General features: G+C 44.5%; 1 protein-coding gene across 2 annotated transcripts; it reads right to left on the bottom strand.

Annotated features, from left to right (window-relative positions):
- Positions 1-402: 402 nt before the first annotated feature.
- Positions 403-13591, bottom strand: LOC115673558 (uncharacterized). 2 transcript variants are annotated; one of them, XM_030595770.2, is made up of 6 exons: positions 13067-13591; positions 12553-12806; positions 11171-11378; positions 2741-3217; positions 1228-1469; positions 403-872 (listed from the first exon to the last, which is right to left on the bottom strand). In XM_030595770.2, the coding sequence occupies exons 1-6, from the start codon at positions 13550-13552 to the stop codon at positions 626-628; spliced, it is 1914 nt and encodes a 637-aa protein (XP_030451630.2). In that variant the 5' UTR covers positions 13553-13591; the 3' UTR covers positions 403-625. The 2 variants fall into 2 exon arrangements, with proteins under 2 accessions (XP_030451630.2, XP_056170858.1); XM_056314883.1 differs by lacking the exons at positions 403-872; positions 11171-11378; positions 12553-12806; positions 13067-13591 and having other exon boundaries at positions 1281-1487; positions 2741-3366.
- Positions 13592-17244: the final 3653 nt, after the last annotated feature.

Raw genomic sequence — 17244 nt, 5'->3', positions numbered from 1 at the left:
ACATTACACAAGTATCGTAACTTTTGTACGGAGCTCACCTTAAGTGTCATAATTTTTTTTTTCAATCATTTTAATACCATGGCTTCTAAAAAACATTCATTTTAGTGCGATAAATTTTTTTCGATTACTTGTGCGACATGAAATGCCACCAATCTGACATGGCATAGCATTTGTGGTGAACATTTTCTAAAATTAATGGACCTCAAGTGATCGAAAAAAAAAATGTTATGGCGCTCAAGAAAATTATAGCACTGGACTCTAGTAATATCCTTATGCCCAACTTAATGTGATCGGGGCGTGCATTTAGTGCGAAGCATGAAAAGATGAAACCGTGTGAGTTCGTGTATGGAATCAAGGAGTTTAATTCTTGACCATCTCTACTTACGGGGTGTTCATAATAAGTAGCTTGACAAAGTGCAGATCCTATCATTTCACTTCTCTTGTCCTCGTAACAAGAACGACATTATACAAGTGAGAAAAATACATTAACTCTGAACCAGGCTAAAATAAGCAGCAACTGAAACACCAACGCCCATCCTCAGCAAACGTTCTAGTTATTTTGTGGAGACTGAGATGAAACTATTCACTTCTCCTTCCTCAAAGAAAACTCTCCAAGGCGTAAAACTCAAAATTTCTTGATGAAGTCATAAATGTGATTGCTAACTTCCTCTGGCTTTTCTTGCTGGAGAAAATGAGCCACTCCTTCCATCACGACTACTTCTTGCAAGAACGGCACAAGTTTCTTGAGCCCGCCATTGTGAATGTACTCTTTAACACCGGGTATATGATAGGTAGCGTCGAGGTCCCCAACAATAAATTTAACTGGCACTTTAATTTGCACTCCAGTCCATGGCGCGGCCAGCTCCCAGGTTCTGCAACAAGAAAGGTATCATCTCTTCGCTAGTTACCTAGCAAATCACTTTTCACTAGGTCTAAACTCAAGTTCTACAGCAAACCACATAGGATGATATATCTCAACTCGTGAAGAGGCTCCAAAGAGAACAATGCAACGTTGGATCCAAATTACGCAAAAGAGAGGACAGTGTTCAACAGGACTGTTGATTAAGGGTTAAAACTAGACTTCAGCCCTGCCTTTATAAATTATACTATCTATCAGGCAAACCTTCTAGCCCAAGTCGGGAAGATACTTACCCTTCTTTCATAATATTGCGATTATCAATCTGACAGACAACTGCCTCCAATCCAATTGAATAGGGTGAAACTTACAAGTTCAATGCTCGATAATAGTTCAATCCTCCCGTGAAGCCTTTCTGACTGAATTTGCTGGCATAATAATTGATGTCTTCCTCTGACAACCAGGGGGGCAATTTATCTCGAGAGCTGGCCAAACCTGAAAACCCTATTTCTTTTGGAACACAAGGCGGTTTTGGATTACGGCTTGTGAGAAATAGCTTCATAAGTTTTGTGATGTCAGCTCGTGCAAAGTCTTCTTCAGCTTCTCCAGGTTCCTAGACAGATCGTAAGTCCTTTCAGGAGCATGGAAAATATAATGGTCAAATCATATAAAGGGAGAGATTAAGGAAGCACCTGAAAGGATTAAAGTGGCACTTGGGCAATAAAAAGGTAAAATGTAAAATCTAATCGAATCAACAGTTAAGGTTGTTCGGTTAGAACATGAATATGATACTTGCAAAACATGCTCAAGATGTGTACTTGTATTGTAGTGGAGACCCTTCTCGCCACAGAAGATCTGGGAAGGATCTTATTAAAAATGATATTCCATGTCCTCTCTCTGCACTAAGCAAAGTTTCCAAGGAGCACTTAACTGCATGTACAGTTCTAGAACACAGATCCTTTTAGCCCAGGATAGTCTAGTAAGTTACATTGCTAGGAGTTCTGAGGACATCCAACTTCGTCAGCCGGATCACTTTCTTCCAGCGTTCTATCCAAAACTCAATTTAAGTTACTAAATAGCGAAAACAGAAGTCAACATCACTTGCTCAGAACAATGTTTGCTCTGGTTCTATAACTGTAAATTGGTGAAAAACTCAAGTTTTATGGCCGGAGTGCTCATCCTGGGGTAAGCGAAGTCCAACACTTGGATAATGGGGAGTTCCAAGAAGGTCAAAAAGCTTAAACTGGGAGCATCATATTGCTCCTTTTCACTCCAAGCATCTTATGCGAAATTGTTCTCTGCATTCACATCTCACACGTGCACTTAACACATAAAACACAGTTGGTTAAGCTGATAGAAAGGGAAATCTCTCATGTCTGATTCATGGGCAGGACATTAAATTCAAAGCATCTAAACCAGAAACAAGAAGTAAAATCAAAACATCAAAGCAGTAACAAATAAGATCAAAGCAACAGAGCAGCTTTAGCCAGTATTATGAAGGATCCACTTACTATAAACGCAGAAACAACAAATGAAAGGATTTCTTGTAGTATCACCTATAAATCAACTCAAATGGTGCCGCAGCAAACTCAAGGTGACCCCATTTAAGAGAAAATTCTGTTCTTAAGACAACCACTTCCAATAACAGGAAAAGTTGTCTATCCCAGATTTATCAGAAGCCACAAACAGCAGAGCCATCAACTCCCTCGCTATCAGGTCACTGTTCAAAGATAGTCAGCTTCATTGATCCACAGCCTCAATTAGGCAAAGAACAGAATCGCTAAAACATTCCAAAACCCACAAAAATCACCACATAAACACAATCAATCAATCAAGTCAACAAAACAGAACCAACCCACAACCACAAATCCAATTTTCACTCACCTGAAACCGACAGATGTAGTAATCATCGCCAAACAACGCCCTGAACGAATCGATAGGCTTCCTCTCCGGATTCCTCGGGTGAAACACGATGCTCGTGTTCACCAGCGCCTTCACCCTGTCGGGCCTGAGCAGGCAAAAGTACCACGCCATGGCCGCCCCCCAGTCGTGCCCCACCAGGAACACGCGCTCGACGCCGAGCGCGTCCAGGAGCCCCACCAGGTCGCCCACGATGTGGAACGCCGTGTACGACGCCGCGGACGGTGGCGCGTCGGTGTCGCCGTAGCCGCGGAGGTCGGGGGCGACGGCCCGGTACCCGAGGGAGGCGAGGGACAGCATCTGGTGGCGCCACGTGTACCAGAGGTCGGGGAAGCCGTGGAGGAACAGGACCACGGGGCCGTCGCCGACCGACGCGACGTGCATGTCGATGCCGTTGGTGCGGACCGTCGCGTGCTCTATCTTCTCCATCTCCACGGAGTTCTGGTGGTGCCCTTGCGTCCTTCTCCGCCTGAGCGAGCTTGGGTTCGAGCCAGAAAATGGAGGGTCGTCGTTGGATTGATCAATCTACCGAAACAAAATTTTTCAGTCTTTATCAGAAGGAGGAGGAAGGAAGGAAGAAGACGGCGGAACAAGAAAAGTTGTCGTTTCGCTTTGTCCCGTTGCTGGGAACGAGCGAATAGCAACAGAGAAGCTTTTTACTCGTAAGTTCAGTCAGTCGTTCGCAAACACTACACGGGATTGAATTCTTCAAAAGCCGCCGAAGGAAATTAAACTCTTTTCTCACGATTGAAGTTAGGCAATAGAATTCGACCAAAAAAAAAAAGTTAGGCGATAGAAAGCTGTGTGAAGTGTTCAAAAAATTGTTTGATTTATTGACTTAATTGTCTTGCATGATGACATGGAAAAAAGTTATGTATTTGGGTTGGCGGCCGGCCCCACAAAGGAAAGGAAGTATATTTTCTTTTTTCCTTTTTTTTTTTTTGGGTTGGGGAGTGGGGGTTGAAACCTAAAAAGAAAGTTGAAGGGTTGAACATAGCAAGAACAAGAGGAGAGGAAAATTAGGAAATTTTATTTCTACAATGGAAAAAATTAGAAAGAAATTAACTGCTATAATGAGATTTGGAGAATTGTGGGGATTTTATCCATTCTTAGTTGTTTTGCAAATCAAACGAGCGATCGCAACTCACTGATTGCTATTGACTCGATAAAATATTTTTCTCAATCGTATAAATTATATGTCTTGTGTTACACATTAATATGATCTTACTGACAACTAAACGTTCTAATCCATGAGTTGTTCCAATAGTGTCATTTATTCAGCAATTAAACGTATCGGTTTAAATCATCATATTTGTTCTTTCTCTTGACGTTACCTAAGGAATATGAGCCTAATAATTGAAAATTTTCTTACATCTAAACTATGTCTCTACAAAAACATTCATACGGTATTATTCTCAAATTTTCGTTGGACTCGTAGAATTCAATTTCGAGCTTCAACTCGAGCTAGCATGGTCTTTGATATGAGTTTTACTGCGGGCGACAAATTAAAGTTCCAATATTTTAAAAGATAAAGCCCGAGTCAAGTCAGATCTCGACTATTCAACATTAGTCCTCACCTGAAACCTGCAAATGATGCAATCCACTTAGGATCACCTGGGAATTTAGGGAACAAATTATTACACTTATTTGGCTGCATTGTAATTTACTTCACCTTCACTTTCTTCACTTCGATTTTCTTTGCCTGCATTTTCTCCGGTTCCTATTTTTGCTTCCAAACACATTGTAAAAGTAGATGGAGTCCATATTTATGAGTCGACAACCAAAGACATAATAAAGAAATTTCTTTTTCAATAAGGAATGACGGAAAATATGACTCATTTTGTCACGCCCCGCACCCTACGAGCGCGCGATTATCCCGCGATGGTCGATCATTGAACGCGACGTCCCAAGACGCGTCGCCGACCCAACCCAAACATCAGAGATTAGGCACGCGCGGAAGCAAATAGAAACAACCCGGACAATTAATAATGACAAGGGGTAACAATAGCACAAAACAATAACTGTAATTCCTACACTTAGCAAATACATACAATGCTCATCAAAAGGGACAATGGTTCACGAACTTAACTCCTCTACAAAAGGGGAAACTCAAAATACGGGACACTCGACCCGTCCTCGATCTCCGAGATACCCTTGCAGCGTCTCTCATCACTCACGGTCGCGGATCTGAAATGGTTATATAATAACCGTGAGAACGAGTCTCAATAAGCAACCCCCTATACCCCACGTAGGCCAATGCGTACCCAGACAAGTCGTACATGCAAACTACCCCATAACATATAGAGTTCACATCATTACACTTACCTTGCCCTCGAATCACGAGTCAACCCTGCATATTAGTCCAAACAAGATAATGCAAGAATAGTTCATCATCATATCACGGTCACCCGGCACACGCAATCTCACTCGCATTCAACCAGCCCAGCCAAGCAACCACACGTTCAACTGGTCAATTAAATCACACGCTCAACCAACCCAAATCAGTCCACACGCTCAACCAGGTCAATTCGATCACACGCTCAACCACCAATTCAATCACACTCAAATCACATGCGTGTCCGAACATCTTTCTCACAACTCGCGCCACTTGCGCCTCAAATTCATTCTCACGAGGCACACAAGCCTCACAATTCGATCAATTCCAATGGCCGCCGTCAACACGTCCCAAGCCATACCATTCAATCAATTCCAGTGGCCGCCGTCAACACGTCCCAAGCCACACTTTCCTTTCACGGACCGCCGTCAACACGTCCCAAGTCCGTAGCCCTCCGATCAATCCGGGCTCAAATTCCAATGACCGACGTAAACACGTCCCGGTCCAACACACCTTTAACGGGCCACCGTCAACACGTCTCAAGCCCGAATCCATTTGGCACATCGGCCATTCATGCCTTCACACGGACCGCCGTCAACACGTCCCAAGTCCGTAGCCCTCCGATCAATCCGGGCTTAAAATCGACAGGCAAGCACACGCCAATCAATTAAATCAATTTCACGCCAATTGCATCAAACAACCCATACTCACAACTCAGTCCAATTCACAATTCGCCACCTTAGTCTACAAACCCGACGTTCAAGTCGGCCACGCACCATTACCCGAGTCAAGCATATCATTTAATCCAATTTAAATAGCGCAATTGTAACATAATATAATTAAATTAAAACACGCCCTAGCCGTTCTAACCCGAGACAAGTCAATAAAGTACCCAAAATACTAGGTAGGGTTTAGGAAGCCACTTACTAGATTTTGGCCCGGAAAAAGTCGGCTCGGGCCTAAAATGGCCCGAGTGAACAGTGTCTCACTCGGCGCGGGGCTCGGCCATGGCGCTCGGCCATGGGCACAGCCCTCGGCCACGGGCACAAGGCTCGGTCACGGGCTCGGTCACGGGCGCGGGCGCGGGCAACGGGCGCGGCAGCGGGCGCGGCAGCGGGCGCGGGCGTGGGCAACGGGCGCGGGCGTGGGCACGCGGCTTGGTCACGGTCCGAGCTGGTCGGCCGGGGCTAGCTGGCTGGTCGGGGCGGCGACCAGCGGCGGCGGTGACGTGGTGGCGACGGCCAGGCGTGGCGGCAGCGTGCTGGGAGGAGAGGCCAGTCGGGTGAGAGAAAGAGAGACAGAGAACGAGAGGGAGAGAAAGGAAGAGGAGGAGAGGGAGACAGAGGCTGAGGGGGAGGCAGCGGACCGGCGGCGGCGGCGACGGTCGGCTAGCTGCACGGCGGAGCGGCGGCGGCGAGCTGGCGACGCGGCGCAGCGAGCTGGCTCGGCTCGGGCAGAACCGGACAGGGAGGAGACCGGGGGAGGGGAGAGGCAAGGGGGTTGGCGGCTGGTCTCGCGGCGTCGACGGGGCGGAGGCGGTGGCTGGGCGACGCGCCGGCGAGCTGGGCAGGCGCCGGGGGTGACGAGTAGCGGCGGCAAGCTCGCTGCGCTGCTGCGCGCGCCCCGCGGGCAAGCCGGCGAGGGGCGATCGGGGCGGCTGGCGAACGGCGCGACGGCGGCGGAGCTTGCGGGCGACGGTGGCAGGGCGGCACGACGCGACGGCTCGGCGAGCAGAACCGGAACGGACGGAGACAGTCGGGCCCGAAGAAGAAGAAGAAGAAGAAGAAGAAGAAGAAGAGAAAGGAAGAGGAGAGAGGAGAGAGAGAGTGTCAGAAGGGGGGGAAAGGGGTTGGTCTGCTTGGGGAATGGGCGTGGACGGGACGGGACGCATGCAGAGGAGACGTGCGGCCAGAAGAAAAAGAAAGGAGAGAGAGAGAGAGAGAGAGAGAGAGAGAGAGACGTGCGCGGGGGAGGGGACGGGCGGCGCGGCAGAGGAGAGAGGAGAGAGAAAGAGAGAGAAAAAGTTAATATTTATCCTCGAGCGCGAATCAACGGACACGGTTCAAACTAAATATTATTCTAATTATCGCGATTCAAATCCGGGAAAAGATCTAACTGTCCCCGAAAAATCCCAAACAATAATATAAGACAACGGGCCAAAATAAAATAACTCAAGACTCACTATGAGGGAGGTCTACCAGTCCAAATTCGCACCCGGTCCAAAAATCCACTTTCTCACTATTCCTAATCACCTCGACGCTGGCCACAATAATATTGACACCGTCCAATTTATTTCGTCCCGAAACTCTCGAAAATCGACTGCCAAGGTCAGGGTCTAAATAACGGCCAAATTCGATCGAATGCGATTCTAGCGAAATCTCAAGATTTAAAAATAATAACCGGGAGTGATCAGTTCCCGGGTGAGATTTTTACTATAAGCGCACTGACGAAATACTCGTTCTATAAATCCCAAAAATGGGCCAAAATTCGGAATGTCACACATTTGATACAAATAGAATAGACTAGCTATTGTAGTTTGGATTTCGATCGCAAAGTTATGAAGTTTAGCATATGAAGGGTGTGTTTGTTTTACGGAAAATATAACGTTTTTGGAAAATATTTTCCGGAAAATCATTTTCTAGGAAAATAGTTAGTTTTCTTTTGTTTGGTGATATGTGATCGAAAACATTTTCTGGTATTTGGATCTCATTTAGAAAATAATTTTAATCCCATGATTTTATCTCAGGCAAAAAAAAAAATTCGCATTTTAAAATATTTTTATTTTTAAAAATAAAAAATAATAAGAAAAAAAGAAAGAAAAGAATAAAAAATTAAAAAATTAAAGGGAAGCAATTCCAGAAATTATTTTCACCTTCTTAGATTAGAGAATTCACTTTCCTAATTTTATACATGAATATTTTTCTTGATTGAAAAGTGTTTTCAATTTACTAATCATTTTCGGCGAACCAGACGGGTGAAAGTCCGGCAAACGGATTCCTATAAAATACTTCCCTTGAAACAAACGCATCTCAAATGTATCTAAGATTTGTCATCTTGTGGCTTAGATTTTCCTTTTTTCTCTTTTCTTTTCATCTTTTCCATCCCCATTTTTTTTGTCTAATTCCATCCCCCATTGAATGCTCAGATTTGTAACTTTTTTTTTTGGATATATTCATTAAAAGTTCAAAAATTTGTCACAAAAACGCAATTGAGTCCTAAAACTAACAAAAATTACAATCAAATCCTAAAACTTATCGAACTGGTTCAATCGAGTCCTAAAATTAACACTGTCCAATTTGGCTAACGAAAAATACTAACGTGACTTTTTATTATATTGTTCTATCCTATGTAGCGATGGCATGATTTTTTTGTTATTATTTTAATACTGATTTTATTTAAATTAAAATTTAAAAATAAGTTTAAAAAAAGGAGGGGGAGGATAAGCGGGGAGAGAGGGCTTAACCTCCCCCTTTTTATTATATTTTTCTATCCTATGTAGCGATGGCATGGTTTTTTGTTATTATTTTAATACTGATTTTATTTAAATTAAAATTTAAAAATAAGTTTAAAAAAAAAGGAGGAGGAGGATAGGCAGGGAGGGAGGGCTTAACCTCCCCCCCTCCCCCCCTGCCGTCCCACCATCGCCGAGAGGGGCTGGCGAGGGGGGGGGGGGGCGGCAAGCGGGGGTTGCCATGCCCCGGTAATGCTTACTCAATGTATTATCCATGTCTTTCGATGTATAGGTAGGCATTTTTACCCATCCCAGTAATGCTCTCGCACGCATTTGATATTGAAGTTCAAGTACTTACATCAAAAGGAACATCTTGTGATTTAATTTTAGTTCCACATAATTTAGGAAAACTCTCTCCATGCTAAGTGGTAATTTGTTTCATTTTTGCTCCCTTTGCCATCTTAATTGTCTGTAGAGGGTCGCTATTTGTCTTAACTCTCTTGCCCCAGCGATCACTTCTCATCCTCGTCAAATCAGGTCACTACGCACACTCCCTCTCTCTTGAATCTAGGCTCGCAACGTGAGATTTAAGGTCACCACCTCGGGCAAGCCCAATCTAGGACCCACAATTCTCTTATCACCGAAAAAATGATAAAGAAAACTTCGATTAAAATTTCAACCAAAATCCTTAGTTAACCTTTGGACGAACATTTTCCCTATCTTTCATTCACTTTACCTTCAATGACTGGTCAACTGGAATATATTTACCTAAGGTTCTAGACTCAAGATATACAGCCTGAAACTTTTTCTTTACTTTGGAATGCCATAACATTGAACTTACAGCAGTGACAATAGGCACGTTGGAAGCCCAAAATTAAAATTCTCTCTTTATTTTTTCACGCCAAAACTATTTATAATTTTCTATTTACAAAAGAATATATATTTTTTCTTTAAAAAAAAGGGGGATTACACTTGACAGAGAGAAAGAGAGAGAGGACGGCTGTCATCAGCGAGGGCAGCTTGCGTTGGCAACACCAACTTTTTCATAAACTTTTTGACTCTACTCTTTCTTTTACTTAGATTTTCTTTTCCTTCTAATTTTCTGTCTTTTTATTGATGCGACGCCCATTCAGCGCTACATCAGGGCCACCTGCGCAAATAGTAAAGGGAAATATACTAAAAGTTGCGCTATAAACTTTCGATCTAAGAAAAGGCGATAGAGTTAACAGAATAACTATCGTGATCGACTATGACAAGCCTTAGAATTTAAAAGTACAAAGCAAACAGTTTTAGGATTATTGTGGCAACTGGAATAGATTTTTGGCCAGAAAAAGAAAAATTTATTCCCTGGACGAGTTTCTAAATAGAAGTACGCATTTGATAACGACACAAAATTTCTCTTTCTAGAATAGAAATTTATTTAATAACGACACAAAATTTTTCCCTCTTATACTCTTTTCCATTCATCGATGGTCGGCGCCCGGCGAGGGGTGGTGGGCCACGATGGCCAGCAAATGGCCGGTGGTGGAAGGCAGCGAGCGGCGGCTATGTGCGACAGAAGGCGAGGGCGAGCAATAAGAAGAATTTTTTTCTCCTTTTGCTCCAGAAATAGAAAAGTATAACATTTTTACTTCTCATTTATGTTCCAAATCTATTTCTGGACTAAAAATTTGTTCAAAAAATATAAAAATGAAATTGCGCTACCAAATAGATTTCTGCTCTAAATCTGTTCCCGAAAAAAGAAAAATAGGAAAATGGAGAAACAAAATGGTTATTAGGAGCGCCCAAAGAGGAATGGCAAGTCAACAAAACTAGAATACAAAATCAACATATTTAGTAATGTAACATATTTTCATCAAGTGTCAAATATTTATTTGTTGGGAAAATTACCAAAACAGTCTGAAACATATTGTAATTGTGTCAATTCAGTCCGTAATCCTTTTTTTGTGTCAATTGAGTCATAAAGTTTTTGTTTTTGTGTCAATTTAGTCAATCTGGTCAATTTTGGCCGGTTTGCGCTAATATAGATGCTAGCTATCCTACGTGGTGCGAGTGACGCTAAAGTGAACAGTTTTTAATAAAATTTTAATAGTTTTTCGAATTATTTTTTTTATTTTCTTATCGGCGACCAGCTAGAGGTTCAAGATAAGGGGAGGAAAACAAAAGAAAGGGAAAAATAAGTATAAAAATTTGAAAAATTATTAAAAATTATCCGCATTAGTGCCAGCCACGTCACGTAGGACGGCCGGCACCCATGTCAATGCTAACGGCCAAAAACTGGGCGAATAGACTGAATTGGCACAAATATAAAATGTTTAGGACTCAATTGGCACAATTGCGATAATAATAGATTTATGACTGTTTTGGTAATTTTTCCTTTATTTGTTTGAATACTCAGGTTTTAGTATGTTAGATCACTTAATATATCGTTCCATTGTGATACCCAACGACAGAAAAATTTTAAAAACAAGACAATTCAAAAAAGTAACAGCTTGTTCCTTTATTAATGGGGAAAAACAACAGCTTCTTCCTTTATTTTTTGGAGAGAGAGTAATATAGATCATGGGGATGAGAATTTCTTGAAGAAGTCATGAATGTGAGCGGTGACCTCCTGAGGCTTCTCTTGCTGGAGGAAATGAGCCACTCCCTCCATCACCACCACTTCTTCCAAGTTGGGCACCGCCCGCTTGAACCCGCCGCCGTGGATGTGCTCCTTCACGCCAGGGATGTGATAGGTGAGGTCCAGGTCCCCCACTATGAACTTCGTCGGCACGTTGATCGGCACTCCGTCCCATGGCGCCGATAGCTCGCTGCTTCTGCGTACATAAAGAAGATCCTAATGATCGAAATTGATTCAAGATATCACTTTCGATTGCAATGCCTCAGAAAAGGAAAAGATTGAAGTAGCAACATGTAATTTACTTTGCGCCCATCTTCGTTCCGACGGAACAACATTGGTTTGTATCACTTTGAGAACACAGCTACTTAGATGTTGAAAAGGGTGTGACAGAAACAAGCCATCACAAATACAAACTAGCTAGTGTGGTTGTCATGCTTCGAATGGATTCTATATTTCAGAATTTGTTGAAAAATTTATGTTTACTAAAACTCATTCTCTACTTTTTCGCATACATCTTATATGAAAATTTAATATTGTTTGAAAGCTATCTGATCATACTGTTATAATTATGTTCAGATTGAGTTTTTAAGAGGTTTTCTTTGAACTTTTACTTGTCAATAAAAAATCTTAAAATCGAATGCATTTAATGTTTGAAAGTCACTTTTACTATAATATATATTAGATAATAGATGAGATGAATTAGCTAGCGTCTTTTGTTACGAGCACTGTTTACGCTAAACATTCTACTATTCTAGCATTTTCCTCCTCATCAATGCATCTGCTCGAACATCGGAGAAATGTCAACGTATTCTTTCCCCGGACCCGCTACTAAAATGAACTTATCAGAGAAATCCAAATCCGTAGTAACTTACATAATGAACGCGTGAAACCAACAAATTTTTTTTTTGTCCATCTTACTCTAACTCTCACCTCACTCTCAGTCTTTTGCTTTGCCTCTTGCAAGGTGTGAGAGTTGAAACCCATATCCGAAACTACACGTCCCCATCCCTAATCTCCCCAGAAAGTGAGGATTCGAACTCCCCGCTTCCCCCTTTTCAAGTAGGAAGGATGACTACTGGGGCAAACCCCAGTAATTGCATGAAACCAACATGACTCGGCAAGTTTTCACCAAAAAAAAAAAATGCCTTGTAATCCCATCGAAAAACAATTTAGTGATGGCAGCAACGATTGGTAAAGATGTATCGACACCATGTAACCATATGCAACTATCATCATTATATATCATTCATATTTCTAGCCTATGAACTTTCACCACAACTCAAGCTATATCGCACCATGTAGGCAACGTGATTCAAATTTTCTATCAGCGTTCGAACGATAAGAGAGCACGAGATTAGAGAGAAACTTACAAGTCCAAGCAACGGTAATAGTTCAAAGCTCCGGTGAAGCCGGTCCGGCTGAATTCGGCGGTGAAGTAGTTGATGTCGTCCTCGGTCAGCCAAGAGGGCAACTCAATCTGGTGCTGCTCGAATTGTTTGGTCAATTCCGAGAATCCTTTATCTTTAGGCATGCGATGTGGGCCTGGATCACGGCTTGTGAGGATTAGCTTCATGAGCTTGGCATTATCGACTTTTGCAAAGTCGTCTTCCATCTCTCCAGGTTTCTACCAAGTTACAGATTACCATCTCAGGAAAGTAACTTAAGATCGACAACAACAGTTGACTGCTAAAGAGCATAAACGAGTCGAGTTACTAGGATGCTGCTCGAGAATTAAGATCGAATTAGCAGTTAAACTCCGATTCTACTCAAGTTGGCGTGATCTGTGACCTACATTCTGCTAGCCGCCACGGCTGAAAGTTCCAAATTTGTAAGAAATCAAGCTTGAGTCGAGTCGGATCTCGACTATTTAACATCTGTCCTCACCTGAAACCTGCAAACGTAGTAATCATCTCCATACATCGCCCTCGTCGACTCAACGGGCTTCCCCTCCGGATCGCTCGGGAACCACATGAGCCTTTGGAACCACGTGACGCTCGTGTTGACCAAAGCCCTAACTCGGTCGGGCCTGAACAGGCACAGGCACCACGCGATGATCGCTCCCCAGTCGTGCCCCACCACGAACACCCGCCCGATCCCCAGCGCGTCCAGCATCCCCACCAGGTCCCCCACCACGTGGAACGCCGTGTACGACTCCACGCACGGCGGTGCGTCGGTGCCGCCGTAGCCCCGGAGGTCGGGCGCGACGGCACGGTAGCCAAGGGCCGAGAGGGACACCATCTGGTGGCGCCACGAGTACCAGAGCTCCGGGAAGCCGTGGAGGAAGAGGATCGTGTCAGGGCCGTCGCCGACGGACGCCACGTGCATGTTTATGCCATTGGTGCGGACCGTCGCGTGCTCGATCTTCTCCATTTTTTTTTCCGATGTTTTCCTGTGTTTCTTCCGTTCTCTGTTGAACGAGTTTTGCCAGTGTAGCAAAGAAGAGGAAGATGAGATGAAATGACAGTATGCAATGAATCGAGAGGAGGGGTGTCAATGGGTCGGGTCGGGCCGGATTTTCATGATACCCGACCCGACCCGAAATAATGGACATGTGTGCTCGGCCCGACCCAAAACAAGACCCGAACATGATATAACCAAGTGATCGGGACGGGTCGGTTCGGGTCGGGTCGGGCCGGGTTCCGTGTTTCAAACTCAACCAAACGATTTTATTCTTGCTTTCTCATCACCTCAAAAACCTGCCAAATTCATTCCACGCCCAAAAATGAATTTCTGATTTCCACGCTCTCCACTCGCGCCTATGCCAACACTCCCTTCTGCTTCCTGAGTTTCTATCTTTCCGCGCCGCCCCGTCTCCTCCGTTGCAGCACGCCGAAGATGCCCCTTCCGGCGCGGCCTCGCCGGTGAAGCCTGAGCCTCCCGAGGAGCCGCGAGGTGCGGAGTCAATTCTAAACAGAAAAGCGAGGTGCGAGGTCACGAGGTGCGCGACCGTGGCGGCGACGTGAAGTCCAATACAATTAGGCGCCAGTCCGAGGGTATGGTGCGATGACTCGTAAAGGGCTTGATGCCGCGACCCCATGCACGACAATAAAACGAAACAGAGCAGAAATCAGTGGACAAATCTAGAATGAATCAAAACCAATTTTACAGACCGGAAAGAAACGACTTGGGAGACACGGTGGCGCGTGAGGTTCTCCGGAGAAGAATTTGAAGCTCACTGAAGACCTGGTATAGACCGAATGCTCCGCTGTCTCTGTTTTTACTCCCCCACCGTAAGTTCCGAGGCTAGTCTGGAAGATGAGGGAGCTTCGATGGGCAGTTTCTTGCCGCATGATCCGATCCGACTCTTGTTGAAAGCTGACCACATTTAGCTCGACGAAATGGATGGCGATTTGAGACATTCGACAACGGCGACGAGCGACTCTGTCCCACTCTGACTGGACTGAGTTGAGCGAACCTAGCAAGTAGTGAGGGCTCGCTCGATGCAGCAGAGAACGGTGTCGCGCATGCGCTGATGGTCCACTCACCGATCGCCGACTGGTTCGCCTACAGCTTCTGCGGCGAATGTTGGTCTCTGTTTCGCTCTGTATCTGGTAAAGACCGCTCTGCGGTGGGCGACAGGCCGCGGCAACAACTCGAGTACCCATTGCGCCACGGCTGCTTGGCAGAGAGGAAGCAGAGAAGAAGCTGACGCGACCCCAACACCCGACCCGGTGGAGATGATCGCGAACGCCATCGCGCTCTGTCAATTCATGGCCCTCCCAGACAAAACCCGAGAAGAAGATCCGCTTCTGTTCGGTAAAAGATCCCTGTGCATGAGCGATGTGTAGGCGTGTGGGATGATCTGAAGCTGTCAGGGGAGACCAAGAAAGAGGACGGAAGAGCTGAGAAGCCTTTGTTCTTCGCGAAATTGGCGAAGAAACTACGAAGTGGCCGGCATGGATGGTTCGGAAGCGCTATCTGGCCGAAAGACCCCAAGATCTAGGGTTTCCTTATTTGGGTTTTTCTTGTTTGGGTTGGGCTTGGGTACCCGAACCAAATAAATTCAAAACATGACCCAATTATTTTTCTTGTTACCCAAACAAATTAAGACCCAACCAGACCAAATACGAAAATTTCCTGTTTGGATCGGGTCGGGTCGTGTTTGGACGGGTTTTTTTGACACCCCTAATCGAGAGTGAGTTAGGTCGTTTTCGTGGAACCCACCACAAACAGCTGGAGAGGAAGGAGACACACCTGGCAATAAATTGTCAAATGTACGACCAAGTGGCAACTACTCCCATGACGATGCGATAGTTACCTCCGCCCTTCTTTGACCGGTCAACAGGGTGACGTTACACTTGTGGATAGCCAGGATAATAATACCAACAGTTCCTGAATTTCGATCCAATGTGCAGTGTGATCTCTAAATTTTTAATTTATTCAATGTAGTCTATGAACTTTAGCTTAATATTCAATATAATCCCCGAATTTTTAATTTGTTCATTATAATCTCTAGACTTTTGGTATATGTTCAACGTAGTCCCTGAACTTGAATTAATGGAAAGATTACATTGAACATTTTTATATAGTTGTACCAAAATTTTATGGACGATATTGAGCAAATAAAACATTCAGGGATCATATTACATATTGAATTAAAGTTTAGGGATCATATTGCAAATCGAGTCAAAATTCAGGAACTGTTTGTGCCATTTTCCCTTTTTAAACATGGATATGCCAGATAGGGGTGTCAAAAAAGCCCACGTCAACCCGACCCGGCCCGACCCTACCCTAAAATTTCGGATATTTTGGGGTCGGGCTTAGTCTTCTTTAGAATAGGGTTTTTAAGTGTGGGTATTGTTAGAGTTGGGCTGGGTCGGGCTTTTTTGACACCAGTACCCACTTACCCAATACCCACAGCAGCAAAGATATTTTAGCATCTCCCGTTGCTCCTCTGCCAAATTCTATGGATAAGAATGGACTCCCAGTCTTCTTCACCTTCTCCCAATTGAAGCTCTGACGACGGCCTCTTCAAATGCCATGGGACTCGCTTCAGCCATTTAGAGTTGTGCGCGAAGCCCTTGTCTCTTCTATCCATCGCTGCGCGGGGCTTAACGGCCACTGCCGTGGCCGTGGCCGTGGCCGTCGCCGTCTCCGTCTCCGTCGCTGTTGCTGTCGCTTAGGCTCTCGTCTCGGTTCGCCTGCGCTCGCAGTCCAGATCGCAAGTCTCTCCTTCATCGCTACCCGCCCCCACGTTAGCTTTCTTTGACTGGTCTGAATTGGATGTGATTTTTCTTTTTCTTGGTTCTACAAATAATCGCACGCTCCATGGCCACTGCGCTCCTGTCTCTTGCTTGAGAAAGACTGAGCAGGAGGACGATTTATCCACCTCTAGTGAGATTTTGGCGTTGTGGCACCGGCACTGACCCGATCCTACCCTACCCGACCCGACCCATCTCTTGAAGTAAATGCTGAATAGGGTCTTGGGTAGGGGCGGGGCGGTTCAAGCGCGACCCTATACGTTTCCGGTCGGATAGGGTATCAAGAAAGCCCGACTCGACCCGACCCATTGACACCCCTAACAATTAACACCTCAACGGTCAGAAAACAAATAACTACGGCATAATCTTTACATATATTTTTTATATTTTTTTCTCTACTCTCTCTCTCTTCATTCTATTACTATTCTTACTTTTTCGCCTAATTTAGTAGTACCATTTTGAAAAAAAAAACAATTATTAAAAGAAAATGGATATATATCCCACAAAATGACATTTAGGGGGCGTTTGACAAGTTGTCAAATAATGAAAATTTCTGTTATTTTGTTCTTAGAATCAGTTTGGGAACAGAAATCCATTTGTTAAAATTTTTGTGCCCGGACATAAATTTGCAAAAAATTATTCCCAGAATCAGTTTTGGAACAAAATCAATAAGCAAAAAAAAGTAGCCTCTTAATTCTGGAACAATTTTTCCATTTATGATTTTTCTTGGTTTTCTTCTTCCTTTTTGGTTTGTTCCTCTTCTTCTTCCCAGTTTGCCGCCGGCCACACGCCAGCGTCAGCGAGGGTGACTCGCGACTGCGACAGCGAGGCCTCGCCTAGCCATGGTGAGGGCGGCGGCGA

Source organism: Syzygium oleosum, unplaced genomic scaffold (assembly GCF_021117445.2).
Source record: "Syzygium oleosum isolate NSW1041296 unplaced genomic scaffold, Sole_v2.1 Sole_v2.09, whole genome shotgun sequence".
Taxonomy (NCBI): Eukaryota; Viridiplantae; Streptophyta; class Magnoliopsida; order Myrtales; family Myrtaceae; genus Syzygium; species Syzygium oleosum.
Note: the sequence above shows the minus strand (reverse complement) of the source record. Positions and strands in the feature narration are given on the sequence as shown.